The sequence below is a fragment of the Stegastes partitus genome, unplaced genomic scaffold, assembly GCF_000690725.1.
Source record: "Stegastes partitus isolate 25-593 unplaced genomic scaffold, Stegastes_partitus-1.0.2 Scaffold986, whole genome shotgun sequence".
NCBI classification, from domain to species: Eukaryota; Metazoa; Chordata; class Actinopteri; family Pomacentridae; genus Stegastes; species Stegastes partitus.
The window spans coordinates 31,386-53,185 of record NW_007578717.1 but is presented as its reverse complement, the minus strand read 5'-3'; the positions used below and the strand labels follow the sequence as shown (position 1 = coordinate 53,185).

General features: G+C 39.6%; 2 protein-coding genes across 2 annotated transcripts; one reads left to right on the top strand and one right to left on the bottom strand.

Annotated features, from left to right (window-relative positions):
• Positions 1 to 19: 19 nt before the first annotated feature.
• Positions 20 to 6,878, bottom strand: LOC103366835 (ras-related protein Rab-11B-like). Its single transcript, XM_008294676.1, has 5 exons — positions 6,674 to 6,878; positions 2,913 to 3,108; positions 2,384 to 2,577; positions 1,571 to 1,651; positions 20 to 713 (listed from the first exon to the last, which is right to left on the bottom strand). The coding sequence occupies exons 1-5, from the start codon at positions 6,711 to 6,713 to the stop codon at positions 568 to 570; spliced, it is 657 nt and encodes a 218-aa protein (XP_008292898.1). The 5' UTR covers positions 6,714 to 6,878; the 3' UTR covers positions 20 to 567.
• Positions 6,879 to 9,411: 2,533 nt separating this feature from the next.
• On the top strand, positions 9,412 to 20,337 carry LOC103366833 (mitochondrial import inner membrane translocase subunit TIM44-like). Its single transcript, XM_008294674.1, has 13 exons — positions 9,412 to 9,457; positions 11,107 to 11,211; positions 11,476 to 11,640; positions 11,777 to 11,857; positions 12,143 to 12,292; positions 12,877 to 13,010; positions 13,269 to 13,354; positions 14,101 to 14,193; positions 14,393 to 14,517; positions 15,172 to 15,222; positions 16,532 to 16,621; positions 16,885 to 16,995; positions 17,404 to 20,337. The coding sequence occupies exons 1-13, from the start codon at positions 9,428 to 9,430 to the stop codon at positions 17,521 to 17,523; spliced, it is 1,341 nt and encodes a 446-aa protein (XP_008292896.1). The 5' UTR covers positions 9,412 to 9,427; the 3' UTR covers positions 17,524 to 20,337.
• The last annotated feature ends 1,463 nt before the right edge of the window (positions 20,338 to 21,800 follow it).

The following is a 21,800-nucleotide window of genomic DNA, read 5'->3' as shown; positions in this document are numbered from 1 at the left end:
AAAGAGGACACAGCAAAGGTAATATTGTAAAATTTAATTTCATGGCATTAATATAATGTATGTGAGCAGACAAGCTATCAAAATAAAAATAAAAAAAAAGAATATATTTTACACAAAATGAAATAAGCGTCAGCAGCGTCACAACCACTTTTGAGATGATGACTGAACGAGGAGGAGAGAAGCCCAAAAACAGGACTGCTGATACGACTGAAACAGGCAGGATTTGAAACCCAGGCCTCCAACGCGTGGCAATAACCGTCTACCAGGGGAGATGTCTAGGCTTACAGGGTCTCAGGCAAGGCTATTCTGCTACTCTATTATGGTTAATACCATCAGTCCTGTTTTTGCACTAGAAAGTAGCAGACTGTACCTGGGTCAGATTACAATTTGAAATCAATTCAAACACTTCTTTCTGGGGATTGATCGCTTGTGGCATAATGGAACTGACTCCACTGGTCTAAAAAGTGCAGATTCAGACAACATTGCACCCCAGGCAGATGGAAGCATATCAACACTGTGGATTCCAATTAATAATTGACCCAGGTGAGGAGGGACAGTTGCCATGGGTTACAGGTTCTGACAGCACTGCAGTTTGCTCCCCCTCTGGCCGTCCGTGGTCGGTGGCACACTGATGTCCACCACGTTGTTTCCCGGAGACTCGTCATGGGCAGACCGCTCAGCAATCTGCTTCTGCGATACGATGCGGTATATTTCTGTTTTTGAGCAGATGAAATGAAAAACGTCAGCCATTTATAATCCGAATGCTCTAGTTTGATCCACTATGTCCTTACAGGATTACCTTTAAAACCATGTGAGGTATTTCAAATTAAAACACCCTAGCTGAGTATAGATGGTAGTGAGACATGGCACACCACTACATCAGAATAACAGTCAAACCAAAAGTGAAAACATGACTAAGATATTTTACAAGATGATACTTTAGTTAAAAATTTACACAAGACAAACACCAGTAAAGTTTAAGTCAGGCTTGGTGTCCTCTTCCAAGAAATGCTCGATGTCAAACAGTTCATTTCCTGCATTCTGGTGAGTTTTTATGCATCAATTTGTGGTGGAAGTGTCTTTATTTATGTAGAAGAGCCAGGTAACAGTTCCAAATATAATGGAATATAAAGCAGCGAGGCTCTCAGGCGTTCTGTATGTAGAGTTTTGTGATTTATAATTATCCTGGATGAGTCACTGCACATATAGGCTGGGTTTACTCTTCCGTTCTATTTTGTGTCTTTTGTTTGGGGAAGTAACCTCTTTAAATGTGCTGCTGGCACATATTCGTTCAACGATTCACTTTAATTCATTTATAAACCCCTGGGCTTTGATAGCTTCTGTGTGTTTCAGCAACTTTCTGCCAATCCAGGACACATTACACATTTCTGAGGTGCAGAAGAGAAAAGACCTTCCCCGTCTGAGGCATTATAGTCCATGAATAAACATTACAGGTCTTCTTTCATGTTTCCACTGGAGTGAACAAATGCCCGACTTCTAGGTACAGAGAGTGACGAATCCCCTGCATTAAATCTACATCCATCAATCTCATCTCAGTCTACGAACGCACCTGTAAGGATATTCTTGAAGGCTTCTTCAACATTTGTTGAGTCCAAGGCTGAAGTTTCTATGAATGACAGATTGTTCTTCTCTGGAGGGTTGGAAAAAAAAGAAAAACATGAATTTAACAGAATAAACAGCTCACTTTTTCTTATAAAAGAGCAACAAAACAGCCCCTTTTTGCAGACACCAGAGTATGTTTTTTTAATGTGAAGGATATTAAGCAAAGCAAAACAAAGCCAAGTATCACATAAATGTGGTTCTCAAATTATCATCACATAATATCAAACCAGTGTGATTTTGTTTTCTATGTACAAACTGTACATCCGAGTGCATCACGAGTACATCAAGCTCAATTTTGAGGCATTTAAATCCTCCGTAAACATTTTTTTTTTTAATCACCAGCAAAAAAAGATCTGTTTATCCTAACAAGAGGAAAAAATTTATGCAAACTTAATGGATTTTTTCCCCCTCCAAAACAAGAAGTAAACCTATTTTCGCCATTGGGGATGCTTTTGTGATGCTTACATGAGAAATAATATAGCAGTAAATACAGGTTTGTAAAATCAGGTGGAGAAAAAGCCAATGCAGAAAGCACTTAGTATCAGACATGTCAAGAGAATAACCAAGTATAGTTTCTTTACATCATTTTCTTCCCACCTCTTGCACACAGTGCAATGCAGTTAAGTGCTGTGTGATGTGTTCTAATCATAATATATGTCAAATATCGCTAAAAACTCAATACACAACTTAAGAGAAATGCCTATATATGACTTTGTACAAGAAATATATGCCAAATGATTCTGTTTCTGAGTTTCAGTACCTGCGAAGGCCCGGGCTTCGTCTGTGGGTACGGCCCTGAGGTGACGCAGGTCGCTCTTGTTGCCCACCAGCATGATGACGATGTTGTTGTCGGCGTGGTCCCTCAGCTCCTTCAGCCAGCGCTCCACGTTCTCATAGGTCAGGTGTTTGGCTATGTCGTACACTAACAGCGCGCCCACCGCTCCTCTGTAGTATCTGGAACAGAACCAAACACACAGATCTCAGGGTGTCTGCACAAAGTTTTCCCTTTTACCTTGTGGTGAGGTTATATTCTCCATTAACCCACTTTGGGTTTTTTGTACTGTTGCAGTTTATGAGCTTCACTTATGCATTTAGGGCATTGAGTTGCACCAGTTTCTCAGGAAGATTTAAAGCATCGGCTGCTGACTGAACATGAGCGTCCTCTACCTCTTTAACTGTGGTATAGAACAGCCAATATCCTGCCTCATTTTAAGTACTCTAGTCTGAAGGATAAAGTGTCAGTTGTGACTGTACTGACGAAGTATCAGGTGACACGAGGATGGACTCACGCCGAGGTAATGGCTCTGTAGCGCTCCTGTCCGGCTGTATCCCAGATCTGAGCCTTTATCGTCTTTCCGTCCACCTGAATGCTGCGCGTGGCGAACTCCACCCCGATGGTGCTCTTGCTCTCGAGGTTGAACTCATTTCGTGTGAATCGAGAGAGCAGGTTGCTCTTCCCGACGCCCGAGTCTCCGATTAACACAACTGTGGAGAGAAGGAAGGAGGAGGTGAAGGGTGGGTCCTGTGTTTTCTAACCAAATAAGGGTTGATCTCACACCGAGCAGCACCTCCAGATGCTGCTGTTTACAGGGCTTCATGTTTTGCTTGTGTGCAAAATGATATCTGGTAGATTACAATCAATACTGCTCAGTAGTGAAGAAAAGCGTGCATCTATTATGCATTACTTCACTTATTTATTCCCTGTAGAAAGCAGTTTGTTACACTACTTTTGTGCAGCATCCCCTAAGATGCATTTTAACCTCATTTCTACTTAACAATATGACATTACATTTCACATATCAACACAAATCCCCTAATAAGGAGGATAAACACAAGATCTGTCTTTTACACTCTTTAGGAAAGCATTACCACAACAACAAAATCAGTGAAACTCAACATTAAACAGCCCTTTACAGGAAAAAAAATCTTGGCAATAAGGCTAAACTGCAAGTCTAAGAGAATCTGATGATGCTGCTAGTTGAATCTACTGCCTCAAAACAAAAGTAGCTGCTCAGTAACTGTAATGTGATTACTGAATTTAGGAGCAGCGATGTGTTATACTGCTGCCATACAGCATTACAGAGAAACAATCAACTCTGTTTTGAAGTCTAAAACTGGATTTTTTAAAAAAATCCATTAAGACAGCAGCCTTAGCAACAACACAACAGCAGAGCATTCTTGTACATCAAACACAATGTACAACGGAGATACCGAGCTCTGTTGTATCTTAAAGACCTTATTGTACCGTACTTTCCCAACAGAGCACTTGGATCTCAGGCTGCAGGCCGACTTGTGGCTTCTAGAGTTTCCAGAGGTAGAATGGGAGGCAGAGCTTTTAGTTATCAGGCTCCTCTGTTAGGGAATCGGCTTCCAGTTTGGGCTTGGGAGGCAGACACTCTCTCTCTACTTATACTTAGGCTTAAAACTTTCCTTTCTGATATATCTTACAGTTAGCGCAGCCCAGGTGACCCTGAACCATCCTTTAGTTATGCTGCTGTCTGTCCAGACTGCTGGGGGACTTCCCATGATGCTACTTTCGTTTCTTTCTCTCTCCATACATTTATTTGACAACATTGCATGTTTTGTTTGTTTTGTTCTCTCTGTGCAGGTATCTGTGGTTCTGGAGCTGCATGTTTCTAATCTATAGTCAGCAGCCTCACTAAGCTCTGAAGTATTTATTGTCCTCTTATGTCTGTGTTCTCTTCTCTTTACTGTCACCCTGGTTTAGGCAGATGAGCAGCCTCCCTATCCTGCTTCTAAAAGGGAGTTTTAACACCTCACTGCTGTCAAAGAACTGCTCTTTTTGGGTTTCTCTCTATAATATCATTTTGCAAGGTCGTCATCTTGCCATGTGAAGTGGCTCGAGATGACACACGTTGTGAATTGCCGCTAAATAGATAAAGCCGAAATGAACTGATTCTCAAAAAGCAACCACCCACAAACCAAATGAAAGCCTTCCTGGGGGTTTGTCCGTTTAGAAAAAAAAAAGAGGTGCCTTAGTCAGTGATTTCTTTCTGCAGAACCACCATAAAGTTACATAACAGAGCATGAGGGGAGGGTTTATGAGAACCTGTTTTGTGATATGCGGAACTAAATAAAAGTGCTTTTTGCTTTTTACTCTAAATTTTTAATAGACTGAGAATAACTGACCTTTCACAAATCAAGACGTTGGACGTCATTTAAAACTTCAGCTTTAAGAGGTACCTACAATAAAGAGCTAAGTCAGATCAACTCATCATACTTAAATATATGGTTTTTCCTCATTCCTAGTTAACTTCTGACCACTTCAGATCTTAAAACACAAGTTTTTAGTCACTGGAGGCATTTTGACTTAAAATGATGAGAACAGCTGAGAACAGCACTTCACTCATTCAATTAAGTTTATAGGAAATAAAACCAGGATGTAAGCAGACATACCAGGTTTCATTATGAGCAAGGTAAAAGTCCTCAGAGACTCTTGTTTGTAGTTTGAGAAAACAGACAAGCTGGAAACTTACAGTGAGTGTTTGTTAAATTAAGTTATGGTTCTCTCTTTTCATAATAAATAGATTCTAACCATGACTAAGGTTCGTACTGAATCCAGTGTCTACACCTGTGGATTTATAATCTGTCTCACTGAACCCAGGAGCAGCCTCACAGATTGTCTTTGTACTGACGCAGGTTAAAAAAAAAACACTAACATCTGAGACTAAGTTCTCAATGTGAAACAAAGAAGAAACTCTTTAAAATTAGAAAATGTGAAAGCAGCTCAAGTCTGTCTAACTACTGTCTGTGTGACGAGTTGATTCAAGTCAATATCTTAACTTTATTCAACTTGTTTTCTCAAGTTCAGTTAGTTTAACTAGTTTTCCACCTTCACCACGCGGATGACGACTGACTGATTAATCAACTGAAGTGTAGTTAACTCACGTTTATAAGGCAGCAGAGGAACTTCAGGTGATTCAGAGTGTACAAATACCATCTTTTATATTGCTGCACAACTTTCCTCCGCAGTCACATCTACTCTTTAGTAGTATAACCCGACAACACCCACAGGCCCTGATGTCAGAAGCTGTGGTAAACAATCAGTGATCAATTATAGATTGATCAGGCTCCTGGAGGCCTGGAGGTACAGTAGCTGCTGCTCACAGCTCAGCAGCAGAGGTGGAGCCTCTCTGCTTCCCACAGAAAGGAAATAGAGCCGAACTTTGTCCCCCGCCGACATAGCGCTGGTCCGGGCTGCAGGAAGCTGATAACAGGCTTCATCAAAACCTGAATCGACAGTTTCAGGCGGCCTTGCCCTTCCTGTTTCAGCCGGGTACACAGACGATGTGCTCGGGCGAGAGAGGGGGGACGGGGAGAGGGGAGGTAGGGAGGGAGGGAGGCAGTGAGAGAGAGAGAGAGAGAGAGCCTCCGGCAGATGCCCTATTCATCCCACAGAGGATACTTTGTTACATCTAAATGGCCTTTTGGCTTCTACAGGCCCAGGATGTTAATGTGCCACAGGAGCTGATATCACGATCAAAGGAGGGCATTCTGGATCCACACAGACCTGGACCTGAGTCTCAGCCTCACAGTGTCTCAGGCCTGCTGACTGTCATAATAACACAGAAACACACTGCTGCTGCTGCTGCTGCTGCTGCTGCATCCTCATCTGCTCAATCTTATTGATCAGCAGGCTAATAGGCCTTTAATCAACCTGATGAGGAGGACTGAACATCAAATCCCATCCAAAGCAAAAGGAAACAGCCATCCTGCTCTATGAGTTGATGAAAGTTTCATAATAACATTAAAAAAAAGAAGGGCAGAGCACGGATAGGGTGTTGCATCCTTCACCTATAAATATAGCTGCAGGCGCTGTAATGTTACAATGACAGCATTATGTTGTAATAACAGCCAGCGATCACCATCCGGGCAGTTTCTGACACAAAACACACACAGCTGCTGAGCGAAAACGACACAAGAGATTTACAGGAATTACTAAAGAAGAATAAAAAAAGGGCATCGCTTTGTCGCTGTGTTAAAAAAAGAGAGGGGGGAATGCAGTCATCTTTTTTTTTTTTTTTTTTACCTTTGAACAAGAAATCGTATTCATCGTCTCGGTTCCCCATTCTAGACGAGGCCGCTCCAACGCTTGTCTCCGGACGAGGATGTGCGGGAAAGTGTGGCCGTGAATTGTCGCTATATGCCAGAAAAATATTGGTAAAGGTTTGTGCTCAGACTCTGCGCCAGTGCTGGCTGTCAAGGCGAGCTGGCCGCAGAAAGGGAGAGATCCCAACTCTGCAGAGGGAGGGAGGGGAGGAGTCCCTGCAGCGCGCATGCCTTCCTGCAGGGGGCGCGCTTTACTGACATGCCGGCGGAGGAGCTGCCATTCATGTGGAGCTGCACGGTCTGGTGGTGAATGAGCAATAACAAGGTCAGGTCACCTCAAATCACGCTCACGTTATCACTGTGATGCCTGGATATGTATGCTGTGTGAAATATTAAGATGATTGCATCCGCTCTGAGAATATTCAGTTTTATCAGGCAGCAACCAGCTCAAGGCCAGCAGCTTTCTGAATGTAGGTTAAGAAAACAAAATCAAGGGCTAAATTTAAAAAAAATGATTGGGAAATGTTGTGATGGAGAAATTTTGTACTGAGTTAGAAAAACTAATTTGTGCTTTTATTAACTGTAGAATGCACTCCTAATAAGACCGTTAGACATTTGCAACTCATTCAAAATACACTGACAAACACCAAGAACTACTCTAGCTTCCAGTTAAATATGAAGAGTTCATTTGCAAAAACAGATAACTCGATTTTTTGTAGATTTTCAGAAAACTTTTCTTTTGTTGTTTGCCTGAGATAATATCAATCAAACTGAGGTTGAGTGGATTTGACCCAGTAGAAATGACATGACAAAAATAGAGATAACTTAAGTTTGATTGATATTGTCCCAGGTAGACGATGGAAAAGTGGGTTTTCTGAAGGTTTGTGAAGTTTGAGTTATCTGTTTTTGCAAATGAAGTCTTCATATACACTTTAAAATAAAAGTATAAAATAAAATAAATAGATTGGCAACAAGGGTGCAAGAAAAATAATTTAAAAATGCTTCTGTGTGTACCTCAAATACAGTTCTTGCCATTTAATGAAGAACATAACAAAACAGACAACTATCACTGATCCAATAAAAAGCATCTTTAAATGACAGGCGTAAAATGTAAGGTTGCAGGTCATCACTGCAAGAACAACAGCTAGCAACAGTTCAGTATGTTTAAAGACATTTTGCAGTGTAGAATTTAATTACATTTATTTTATTTAATTATTCAGTTTCATGTTGTAATGTTCATCTTCTGATTTTTCTTATCTTCTGTCCTCTAATCTATGTGTACAACTTCTCTACTCTGTTTTTAATTTAATTTGATAAATTTCTTCTTATAAAGCACTTTGAATAACCTATTCACTTTATTAAACGTGTCTGTACTGTTTTCAGTTTGTTGAATTTTAATTTATTTGGCTATATTTTGTATTTCACCTCACAGATATTTTATTTTTATATACCTTTGCCTGTAGAGCACATTGAATAACCTCTGCGTGTGATAAGGTGCTGCATAAATAAACTTGTTTGCTCTCTTGCTTCTTATCGGAGAAACTGACTTTTACACTGGGAAGACATTTTAATGAAAATTCAAACCCCAAAGGAAATTGCATTTAGGTTACGATGGAAAGTACAATCAAGCGAAGAACATGGAGTGAATACTCTACTTATAAAAGCAAGCCTTGATTTGTTTATATAATAGATAAAATGTAACCCTAACAAATGTGAAGGTTAAATCTCTCTTTGAGGTGAACAGCAGACAGCCTACATTTTTATGACATCAAATCTTGGAGCTTTTTTTTTTTTTTTTGCTTTTTACCTTGTAACAAGAACAACAAAGGCTTGTAACACTGAGTAACTCCAAGGACACCGTATTTATTGTGACATACTGGAACATTTTCTGAGTGTAGCTGTGTGCTTATTCAAATTGAACCAATTTGGATGTTGGATAAATGGAAAAATCTTACAACCCATTGAGTCAGCTTCAGCCCTGAAAAACTGTCAGCTAATAATAGCTGACGAATCTTAAATGCTCTTAAAAAATGTATTTATTTATCTAAGTAGCACTTTTAAAAAAGCTAACCAAATGTTTTGATGGACAAAACAAAAGCAGAATAGCAGATAATAAGGCCAAACAAAGTGAAGCGAAATTAAGATGAAATTAGGATAAATTTGAAATTTGAAGATAAGTGCTAAAAGATAGACCACAATATGTCTATATTAATAAATACAAATTAAATGATAAGAATAATTAACTTCATTTACGCACAGCGTTCTAAAGGTGCTTTGACAGTCAAAACATGCAAACACAGAGAAAATCAAGCAAGCACCAAAGAACTAGGCAACTAAGATTACAATTAAACAAGAGAACGTATGAACTAAACAGGTTAGTACACAAGAACAGAATAAAACACTAAAACTAATAAAAGCTAAAAGTAAACTTCACATAAAAGCAAGTCTGTAAAAGTGGAGTGAAGTTACTAATAGAAGCATTAAAACCTTAATAAGCACTTAAAGCTTAATAAACAATACAAATATGTTGAGATTTTCTCTTGTGTAGCATATAACAGTGCTGCATCCTTATAAAAGCTGTTTCCTGCATGTTGTTTTTAGGTGAGTTTCCCTTTAACGTGGCGCTGACAGCTGGCCACGCCCCCCGCCCTCCTCCTCTGCTCCTATTGGTCGAGCGGAACGTCAGCTGCCGCAGCAGAGACGCACGTGCTGCTCCGCACAGTGCAGGATCAAGATGGCAGCCTCCGTGTGTCGGTGCTACGAGGTGAGACGTCCATTCATGTCCTTCACTGCAGCAGCCAGCTGTCTGGCACGTATTTCAGAGACGGGACCGGCTCTGCACGGCTTTGTAGTGTCTCTTTTGACGTCCAGTTGTTTTGGCGCCATTTATTAAAGGTGCTTATTTGTGCAGGTAGAGCGCGAGATGTCCGTTAGAATAAGGCCTTGTTGTATCACCAGAAACTGTCAATGTGACTAATCAGTCATCAATGTCCAAAACCAGTACTCTGTTTTAACTGGGTTTGTGGGTCTGTGGTTAAACTGGGATTAAGTTTGCTAATGCAGCAGGTATTGAGGCACCGTTTTAATGACTGAACCATGGGAGGTGCTACAGTTCTGATGGTGACAGTGAGACCATTGGCTTTAGGTGTTGCATAATATCCTTCGGTTACCTTGTCAGTATAAATTATTTAATCATACAGAATCACATCTAACCTTCTCTTATAGCACATGTTTTAGACCTGGACTGAACAAAAGTTTTGTTTTTTGCTATATTTAATGCTTATTTGTTATAAAGCACTAAACCACACTGGTCACTCACAGGTTGTTTTTATTTATTTTACATGCTATGATGTTTGGTCTTTTTTATGATACATGTGAATTCTGTCTTGTCACAGTTGGGATGACAGTAAAGTGGACTTGAGAACACATTTTACTTGGACAGTAGTTGGCAAATATGTTTAGAAAGACTTAAAAAATGTAGATAGGTGTGTGGCACATTAGATTCTGGTATACTAGATGATAAACTATCTGAAAATGTCAACCAAATATTCTATGTTGAGGTCTTGGAGCTGCTCTACTTCTTTATGTTTTACACATGTTTAATTAAAAGGGAATTTTTCAACATTTATCCTTCATTGTTGATGGACTCTTAATGTGTAACTGATGCATTGATGATGGAGCATTGCTCAACATCACAGAGAGAAGCACCTACAATATGCATTTTTAAAAGCAGGAATCAGTTTTTAAAAAATGAAGATGCAGAAAATCAGAAAAATACAGAATATGGGGTTTGATTTGAGCAGCCAGACCAATAATCAGTCAACTCCTACTCTCTCTATATCTAATATGTAAATACTGTGGGGGGAACCATCAAGATATAGAAATACATGATAAAGAATGTTAAAAACATTCACAGTGGTAATGCAGCTGAGATTCTTATTGGGGTGACTGAATCTGATCGGTTAGAGAATTTGATGTAACACCATCACACATAGTTAGAGTTTTGAGTTGATCAGATAAACTGCCCACAGAGATACAGATATCTGAAAGCTTAGGGTTACCTCTTTAATGCTCTGGGACTTACTATCTTTGCATGATTTTTCTCTACATGCAACCTCAGAGAGAAGAGTCACTGCACATCTACTATAAATACCAAGTTATTATGGGTGACTACATTTATCATGTAGTGTAATATCTTTGTCCTAAAATGAAAATGTCCACATTCATAGGACAGAAGGGGTCACTTATTGGTTGAAGACAGGTCTGCCAACCACCATCATCACATGAGGGGATATCTTTTGACTTGCTGACCGCACTCTAGACATTGTAAATAATGGCTCAACCTCGAAGATTTCTCGAGCTTTAAAAGAAGTTTGAATAAATGAAAGAATGAAAACTGTGGCTCTGTTTCAGCTGATTGGCAGAAATGCCTTGGCCCTTTGCTCCCGGTCTCTGGCCTCCTCGGCGTGGAGAGGAGATCCTTACAGGTTACACAGGAGCCCAGCTGCAGCTGTGCAGGTACACAATGACGTGTCCTATTTACCTTCAAGTGACTTTTTATTAATTACATCAATGAAACTGATCAGTTGTTTGTGTAGCTTTAATGACTTCATTAAACTAAGAATGTTGAAAGTTGGTTTTACTTATCTGACTGCTTTTCTTACTGCATCAGTGCTGGTAGATTCTGTCTTTCAATATTTTACACAAATGTGAGTGATCAGTTCACTCTACCAGTACATCTGTCTGTCCAACTAAAGTCCTACTGTCTGTTTGTCTCATTAGGTGCGACATGCTTCAGGACGTAAAGGTTTTCTGGGGGAGTTTGTTGACAACCTTCGTCAGGAGTTCAGTAAGAATCAGGAGATGAAGGAAAACATAAAGAAGTTTAGAGAAGAAGCCAAGAGGCTCGAGGAGTCCGATGCCCTCCAGCAGGCCCGCCGGAAATATGTAAGAACATTATTTGGTTTCTAGCCATTTAAAAAAAAAAAAAAAAAACATATCATAAATGATTTATTTGGGTAATGTCACAGTTTTGGATTTATTTGTAACAAGTAATTCATTACCATCAACTTTCTTTTATCAGAAATCAATAGAGGCCGAGACAGTGAAGACGTCCGAGGTGTTTAAGAAGACGTTCGGCTCTCTATCAGACACTGTCAAGGAGGTAAGCTGTCAGGACTTCTTCTGATTTAATTACAAATGATTTGTGCAAGAAATCTCGTGTCCAAACAAACTAGCGTGGTTGCTTACAATCCATAAAGTCATAAAGTCAAGGTGCTCTTGATGATTTTCCTCAATTTGCTTCAGTAAATGTCTTATACTGCAATGTTGTCAAAGAAGGGCAAAGTTTAGTATATTTTAAAAAAAAAAGAAAAAGAAAAAAAAGAAAAAAAAAGAAGCACTTTAAACCTTTTTAACTGTGTGTGTGTGTGTTTCATTGGGGTTAAAGGGTCTTGAGGAGGTGAGTCGTACTGACATTGGGAAGAAGATCAAGGAAGGTGTGGAGGAGGCAGCCAAGACAGCCATGCACTCTGCTGAGTCCGTCACCAAAGGAGGAGAGAAACTGGGCCGGACCAGTGCATTCAGAGCCATCTCACAGGTCAGAGGAATTACCAAAGTTTCATCCACAAACTTCCTACATCTATGAAGGAACGTTTAGTAGTGTCATCTTCATCTTTACATTGTTGTTGTATCCAGTGATTTGCTGCTTGCTGTGATTTGGAGTCACTGTTTATGTTTTCCATACACTAGGGGAGAGAAATGCTAAAATACATTTCTTTTGTCTATTTCAGAATTATTAACACTAATAATGGTTTATAGACTTTAATGCTGGATATACAAATTTAGACTCTCCTTGGTTGGTATGCCAGTGTTTACAGAAAGAAACACAGCTGCAGGGGAGGCACTTTGCTGGACCCTTAAGAGTTCTCTACTTAAACCTCAGTCAGTAGTAGCTTCATTCAGAGCATATCTGGCTGCAGTTTTTCAAAATGGCTATTTTCAATGACTTGACCCCCATTTGGAACTAAAAAATGTTGACAAAAAGTTTTTTAATTCACTTCTCAAACAGTTTATTTAAAGGGCCTTCCCATTTGCTTTTGCCATACCTGTAATGGTAGCTACAGCTTTTGCAGCTTTAGACTTAGAAGATGTTTACGATAAAAATCATTGTTCTCGCTGCAGAGTGTGGAAACCATGAAGAAGGAGATAGATGTCGGTGATGCTGGCCCTTACAGGGCTCCTTCTCAGCTGAGGAAGAGGAGCGATTTCTCATTTAAAGGGGCAGACAGCGACACCAGAGTGTTTGAAGCCAATGAGTGAGTATCTGTTGTTGCCCAAACCAGTTTTCACTCACACAGCTTGTGTTGTAATGGAGCACTATATCATGTAGTAATATGTCCTATACATGCATAGCATGGATGCATAATATTGGATTTTTGTGATATCCAATATGCCAATATTATCCAACTCATTTTGCTGATTCCAATATATGCACATATCTTCCCACCTAATTGCAGAGAACATCAGGTCTCTCCAGACACTGATATTTGATATAACTGATTTTTGTGATGCAGGGAGGCTATGGGCGTCGTTCTCCACAAGGATTCAAAGTGGTACCAGCAGTGGAAAGACTTCAAGGACAATAATACAGTTTTTAACAGTAAGTATGAGATTCAACACTGTGAATTTTAGTGTTACACAAACAATAGAACAGCTCTAATGAGCACTATGTGTAATTTCCTGAACAGGCAGCAGGCGGCAGCAGATTGTTTACAGTAAACCATAATAAACCAATACAGTACGGGGTGCTGGGGCTGTTTTCACAGAGATAGCCTTTGATTAGGTTGTTCTCTTACCGACTATAGCACAATGAATTATGGGTAAACTGTATTAAGTAAGAAAAAGGTGAGTAAGTAAAACATCAAAAACAATTGACAATGTCCTCACTGCTGTATGTTTCCAATAGATTTCTCCAGAATCTATAAACTCTCTCCCTTCCTCTCTCTGTAACAATGTTAGCCAACAACAAATTATGAGCCATATTTTTCTGTTTTTTTCATTATTGCGTGCTACAGGTCAGCAGGTGATAGTAATTGTTACCATGGCAACATGGGTCTTAGGTCTAAGTTAGGGGTGTAAGAGGTCAGATTATTTTTTGGCTCAAAACTAGTGAGTCTTTATTTTTATGACACAGTCTAACTTCCATTATTCTATGAGGTAAATTAAGACTGTTTCAGAGTCATCTTAAATATATTTGGAAACTCGCCACAGAGGTTTATTTGAGATTGTGATCTATGTGCCTGCACAGGTGCAAGATTTAACCACCGTTATCACTGAAAAATATTTACACTAATACATTGTTAAGCAATTTTTCCTCACACTGGTATTCTCTTTTGTTTCCTTTAGGATTCTTTGAGATGAAAATGAAATATGATGAAAGTGACAACACCCTCATCAGAGCATCCAGAGCTGTAACCGACAGAGTCACTGGCTTTCTAGGTAATGTGCCACCATATTTAGTATTGATTGTGCATGTGCTGTTTCTTAAATGATTATCCTGACCAAACTGACAGAATAAGCAAGCAAAAAGTAAAAGATGTTGTGGTATTCTAGATAATTCCAGATAATCAGAAAGCTTAAACATAGCATGTTTCATTTCTGTTACAGACTGATGTCATTGTTGGTGTTTGTTTTTCAGGTGGTCTTTTCTCTAAGACGGAAATGTCTGAAGTGCTGACAGAGATTGTGAAGGCAGATCCCAACTTTGACAAAGATTCTTTTCTCAAACAGTGCGAGAAAGATATAATCCCTAACATACTAGAGGTAAACAAACTCTTCCAGCCTCTGTTTACTCTCTCTCAGGATTGCCTTGACTCTTGTTGCTTCTTTCACACACTTTTCTTTGCTGAATACCTCAGGGATCCTCTACAGAGGAGGCTAAGAACAGACTGATTCATAAAGGTCTTACTTCATCAGGCACTGTTTTTTACTGCAGCTTAGATCATATTCAGAAGTTGTTAGTTCTCCTGTTAGCTTTGATGACGCTGATCTTGAGCTGTCAGATGAGTTCAAATAATGTGAGCAGCTGAAAACATAATTTAAATCACTGGAAGAGCAAGAATCACACGTAATATGATTTTAAGAAAAGACATACTGTTGCAGATGGAATGAGCAAAGTCAGTAACGACGCCTGACAGTCAGCTAGCAGCCACAGTTCAGTTCACACTGGATGCGGTTTAAGGAAGCAAAATCTGATTTAGACTACTAAGTAAAGACTCTCCATCTTACTTTTTGCGGTGACTCAGTGTGCATTTAGATTTTTTAAAAGTGCCATGGAGATTATATGACTTCAGGAAAGGTTACTATAGTAATAAGCAGGCTTTGTTAGAAGCAGTGTAACATACTGGCAAGGTCACTCATGAGATACCCGTGTGATGTTATGAAGCACTAATAACTGAGTCATTGTCCTTTCTGCAGGCTATGATCCGTGGAGAGCTGGATGTATTAAAGGACTGGTGCTATGAAGCTGTAAGTTATATACCACAACCTCTATGTTTGTATTTAATCAGCGCTTAAGGCCTCATCGTACTGCAGGGCAGCTGCAGACAGACTGTGGACTTGCGCACACTTCTATACATACTAAATACTGAGTACGTGTGCTTAGACATGTTCCTAACTAACATAATTACGACCCCTTGACACAAAAACGAACAAAAACAAGCCTTTAAAGACCCTCTCCAAGCTGCCAGAAATCAAGATTTTTTTTTTCCTTGTTAGCATGTTTACATAGTATTTTATATTTGAGACACATCATTAGTGAAATAAGCAGTCAATATCATGGCTGAGCATTTACACCTTAAAACTGCAGTGTACCAATGGCAGCTTTAAAAACATGGATTCATATAACTGGGGTTTAATATCTCACAAACCTAAGCAACCAATCTTGTCACCTTTCTGTATCAGAGTAGCAGCAGAGAAGAAGAGACGACTTCTTTTGCAAAGCTGCAAAAGGAGCAATTTTGACACATGCAACACATTAATAGCTGTTATTATTATTAGGTAATAATAGGTAATTAAGCAATATACTCAAGTTAACTGTTACTGTTATGTTGTTGAGAGCAATGCATCAGCATTTCCGTTCTTATACACGACCCTGTACAATTCACTTTTCTATTTACTCATGAATACGTTTCCAATTTGAACATGCATGCATGAATCACTCCAATATTACAACTTTGCATTGTGTAGCATAGAGTTGTTTGACAGTGTTTTCGCAGAGTTGTGTACAAAAAAATCTCATACCAGAGGAGATGCAACAGACTGAGCTTCAAGCTCATTTCTATCTGCAGTCCCTGGACTAATTTGCATATTCATAGGGAAAGGTGTAGACTTACAGTACATCTGAGTAATTGGAAGCCATGAAGGGATTCTTTTAAAGGACAAAACTTTCAAATGTTATTTTAAGTTGATTTTTTGAAGGGTGTAGTCAATGAGGGACTACAGCATAAATTGGGTCAAAAATGTGGAGTAGCACTCATTTTTTTTGGAACAAGTGCAAGAACGTCCATGAGCATCCTCGTGGACTTGGGCCGACGAGAAAACTTACATCACACATATCTATGGTGACAGAATAACTAAAGTTCCCCTTTCATAAATACATTGTAGATGTTTTTAGGGGAGTTATCTGTATTTACAAATATGCATTCTCACCTTTTTCAAAATGGAAACCCACACAAACAGAGTCCTAAAATGCTCATCAGTCTGCTTTAGTCGGCATACAGTATGTAGGAAGTGTAATTTTTCATGCTAAATGTGTTTTTTGTGTACTTACCTTCAGACGTACAGTCAGCTGGCCCATCCCATCCAGCAGGCCAGAGCTCTGGGGCTTCTCTTCCAGTCTAAAATCCTTGACATTGACAACATAGATGTAAGTACTCTCACGCATGCACACTGACCATAATACACTCACTGTTATACCTCGTGTATTTCCAAAGTGGCATCTGTAACTATTGTCATTTTTTTCCTCCTCCTTGACTTTTTCTTTCTTAACGAACATTGACTTAATTTACAAAACAGAATTTATTCTTTACCTGCCATTTAACAAATCAAGCTGCTGCAGAACAATTACACTTGTTAAATGTGTTCTTTTTCAGCTAATTTGTTTGTTCATTGTCTGTCTGTGTGTCGTAGCTAGCGATGGGCAAGATAATGGACCAGGGCCCGGTGCTGATTATCACCTTCCAGGCTCAGGTCGTCATGGTGATCCGCAGCCCCAAAGGAGATATTGTGGAGGGAGATCCGGTAAGTCGACTGATAATCACTGGACCAGAGTAGTGAATCTAATAGATAAAATCAAAGTTCTTCTAAGGAAGTAAACAAGTCAAATGGCTGAAATCAGGTTAGAGGTCTGCCACACATTTCCCTTTGCTCTGTCTTTGAACTTCGAAGTTCACAATTTGATACAGCAACAGGACCTTGACTAATCTAATAAACAAGCATTTAAACTGCTAACAGTATTAAATGTCTCAATTTTATTAACTTACTTCATCTAGTCTGTATTGCAAGTTACATCACAAAGCCTCATTACAAGCCGCATCAAAAAAATAAATAAAAGAGTTACTGCTGTTGAACTCACATTTAGAAGACCCTTTCACCGTCTCCATGCTGTGTCTTCAGAACTGACCTTGTGCTCTTCTCCTCCATCAACAGGAGAAGGTGATGAGGATGATGTATGTTTGGGCGTTGTGTCGTGACCAGGAGGAGCTGAACCCCAGCGCGGCCTGGAGACTCCTGGACATCTCGGCCTCCAGCACTGAGCAGGTTCTTTAAAAGGAGGAGGGACGCAGGTGAAAGGGTTCATCTGGGACACACAAACTGAGAGGAAGAGCAGAAGAGACAAAGATGTTCCTGGAATACCTGCACAACCCGTGTACATTAACTTAAGAGAGAAGAGTGAAGCCCTGCTGCCGTGCCAGAGACTGTATTTGCACACACTCCATTTCCCCTCAGCACCCGGAGGATTTATGTGCAGATGTACATATTTGACCACCCTCTGGCATGAAAACATACATGCCCATGGAGATCGACTACATGATATATTCACTGAAATCTGTGCTTCCAGTTATATGTGTGTAGTCTCTTGCACTGGTTAGCTCAGTGTTTGGATTAACTGGAGTGTGAACATAGCACTTAAACACTAATCTGGATGGAGTGGATGTAACCAACCTTTTCACCAAATGGCAGGAGCCTGCATCATTTCATCCAGTGGTACAGTCCATCCATACTATCCACCAGGGCTAGGTTCCAAAAGATTATGTTAAAGATGGTGGAAAATAAGGAGAGATACCATGGTTGGTTGGCTTTTTGAGGAATGTTTTGAAGCCCAAAGTAGGATTAATTTACGCCAACATCTTTGTCAAATAGCCATAAAGTAAAAATGTAGACGGTGTGATGCATTTTTACACTGTGTCTACACAGGAGGTACAGCGTGAGCAGCTTCAATTCTCCATCTATGTCTACACAGGATGCATTCAGGCACACTGAAACCAACACACAGTCACTCAAGGTACATAAAGATGCTGTACTGTATAAAAGAGAAGTCTCTCTTCCGTCAGATGTGCGTGAGACAGATGACTTGGCTCAAATGCCTCCTGTGCAGACGCCCCGTTAGCGGTGTTGAACAAGCACCAACCAACACAGCCGAGTATGATAGCATGAGAGAGCATCGCAGTTCAAGCAAACTGGCTTTAAAGCATGCTTCATACTAAGCCTTAATATCCCCCCAATGAAACAGTACTTAAACTGGCCATAAAAGCACAGATAAGACAAGGTGGAATAAGCCATTTAGACTTTTAGGTGACATTTAAAGAGTTTGTACATTTTTTGATGATTAGATAAATGGAATTTTAAGATACTTCAACACTGACTTACATGCAGCTGTAAAATGAGCTCAAGATTTAAGCATACGTAGGATGTAATGATCTGTGTATTCAGAGTCCGTCCTGTCTCCTCTACTATTGTCTACTGCAACTTGCAAACAAACTGTGAAAGCCAATCAAAATTTAATTAATACACTGATCAGCCACAACATTAAAACTGTGTAGGTCCTCCTCATGTCACCAGAACAGCTCTGACCCATTGGTGTCTAGACAGAGGGTCTATGGTGGTGTCCTGTGGGATGCAGGTGGGGCTTTTGTGAATCTGGTTTGTTCCAGTGTATCCTGCAGACGCTTGATTAGGTTCTGGGGCGTTTAGAGGGCAGATCAACGGCTTGGGCTCTTTGTTGTGTTTTTTAAGCCGTTCCTGGGCAGTTTTTGCGGTGTGGTGGGGCACAGTGTCCTGCTAGGTGAAGCTGCCGGTGGAAATGGGGATGTGCTTGGTCTGCAGCAGTGTTTAGGTGGCTGGTACGTGTCAAAGTAACATCCAAATGAAGGTCAGGACCCGAGGGTTCAAAGCAGAAAATTGCATTGTGACAGGATGATCAGTGTTGTTCACTTGACCACTTAGTGGTTTTAATGTTGTGGCTGATGGTGTGTAGCACTTCTTAAACAAATCAAATGCAGTTCAAAGTGCTTTACAAGCAACAACAGTGTACACTTTAAGTTTCTGTTGTCACTATCTGTAGTACGTTTGGAAGTAGAGCAGGTCTTTTCATTCAGACATGCAGTGGACTGTTCTCTAAGTCTGATTCAGAGTTTTCACAACATAAGCTTATAAATACATCAAATGTGGAGTATTACTCCTACATGGGACCATGTTCAGTTATTGATCATTAAGGCAGCTTCTTGTTTTAGGATCATTTGTCAAACCATGTTACAAACCTTTTAGCTGTTTGTCTTATTCAAGTGTTTGGTTTACTTTTATGTTTGTGGCTTTTCAAGGAGAATATGGTGAAAATGAAAACTTGAATGAATGAGTATTTTATTTTGTTGACTGTATGGACCTACTATTCATGACAGTTACATTCTGTGAACATGGGGACTTTTACTCACATCAGTGAACATTGAACACGTTTTCATTCAGTTGCATTCCTGATGAATGTCTTTAAGCTAAGCTCTTTGTTGGTACCTCCATGTGAAGAAGTTCCCAACTTGTGCATGTTTTTTTTGTTTGTTTGTTTTGTAAAGCATGACAGATGCCAAACTGCCTGGTGAGATGGTTTGTTACTGATGATAACCCATGAGTATCCCTGATGGCCACACCGTGCTGTCATTCTGTTTGTCATGAGTCTTGGCTGTTTTCTCATGATGTGCCATCCATCACATGGTGGTAAAGTTGGAAGAAGCATTTTACAGTTGTATTCGTGCAACTCGTGGGGCAAAGAAAACAAAACCCATCGATAAGGGCAACACTCACCATAAATGTGCACTTTCATTTAGCTCAAGCAATAGTTGGGGTGTTGGAATATAGTGGTATTGACAACAAGCGTGATATTTCAAAAATGAAATATTGATATCATGTTGATAGTACATATATGAGGATATAAATAATTCAGTGCCACTAAAGATCAGATTGACATTCCAACATAGAAACAACTTATAGAACAGTTATGGTTAAGGAATCTTCCACTCCTGACACTCATATTTTGAGTGTAATTTATCTGTCAGAAAAAGGTAAAACACAATAAACAAAATTAAAGATGAATATGACTGATAGCATTCTTTCTTTTCTTTTTTCTTTTTTTTTTAATTTCTATATATTCAGTAATATTGTGATTAGTTTTGGCTACAATGATTGTGTAGTGAAAGTGTGCTCTGATGACTGTGAGAGGATTTTTGCAGCACTTGTCTGTTCACCTGGTTGAACACACACTGTGTTCTAAGACTGAGTCCTGACTGCAGCAGCAGCTTGGATTTGTGTCCAGCCTGGGTGCTTTGCTACATGCGATTTCTTGTCTGTGCTCTGCTTTTCTGTCTCTCTTAAGCTGTGCCTATCTAATAAAGAAAAAAAAAAAGACTAGAAAAATGTATCTTAAAACATTTTAAATTTTTTTTTATTTTCTTAAAATACAGGAAGAAAGACACCAGCGGTGAAAGAGCTAGTGTCCCCCTGATTGCAGCAGAGCTTGAAAATGAAGGTGCTGGTTGGTTGGTCTGTCAGTATGATATAGATTTTTATAGATATTTTTGTATCCAAAAAACAAATATGAATACTTTTAGATCCTTGACTTTTCATTAAACATACTAGTGAGTCTCCAAAAATAGAAATAATAATAATAACAAAAACTTCGTGGAAAAAAGGGAAGCTTTCATATATTCTAGATTCATGTTTTAATTTTGATGACCGTAACTTATAGTTCATGAGAATCAGAAATCCAGTATCTCAGATTATTTAATATTAGCTTTCATTTATACACTTTTTTTCTGTTCATTTATGCATTCAATACCTGGTTAGGGCTCCTTTACCATGAATTATGGTGATCAGAAAACCATCTGATAGTATTAACCAGCAAATGGAAGCATGAAGTGCTCGAGTATCTCTTGGTAAATGGCTGTGTTGACTTTAGACTTGATGAAACTCGAGCAGCAGATGACATGACACCACAAATCATCACAGACTGCAGAAACATCACACTGGACTTCAAACACCTCAGATTCTATGCCTCTCCACTTTTCCTCCACACTCTAGGACCTTGATTTCCAAATGAAATGCAAAATTTACATTCCTCCAGAAAGATGACAATCAATGAGCACAGTCCAGTTCTTTGTCTCTTCAGCTCAGGTGAGATGCTTCTGATGTCTCTGGTCCAGGAGTATCTTGATATTAAGAATGTGACAGCTCCTTTCCTGAAGACGTCTGTGCTTGGTGGCTCTTGATGGACTGACACCAACCTCAGTCTACTCTGTGTGAAGCTCTCTTAAGTGCTTGAATCAACATTTCTTGACAATCCTCTCATCCCTGTTGCTTGTGCACCTTTTTCTACCACACGTTTTCCTTCCAGTCAACTTTCCATCACTGTGCTTTTATACAGCAGTCTGCCAACAGCCAGCCTTTAAACCAATGACCTTCTATGGTTGATGGTCATCTCCTGAACAACTGTCAGGTCAGCAGTCGTCTCTGTGATTTTGGTTGTGTGTAATGAGTTACACCAAGAGATACATGGTATT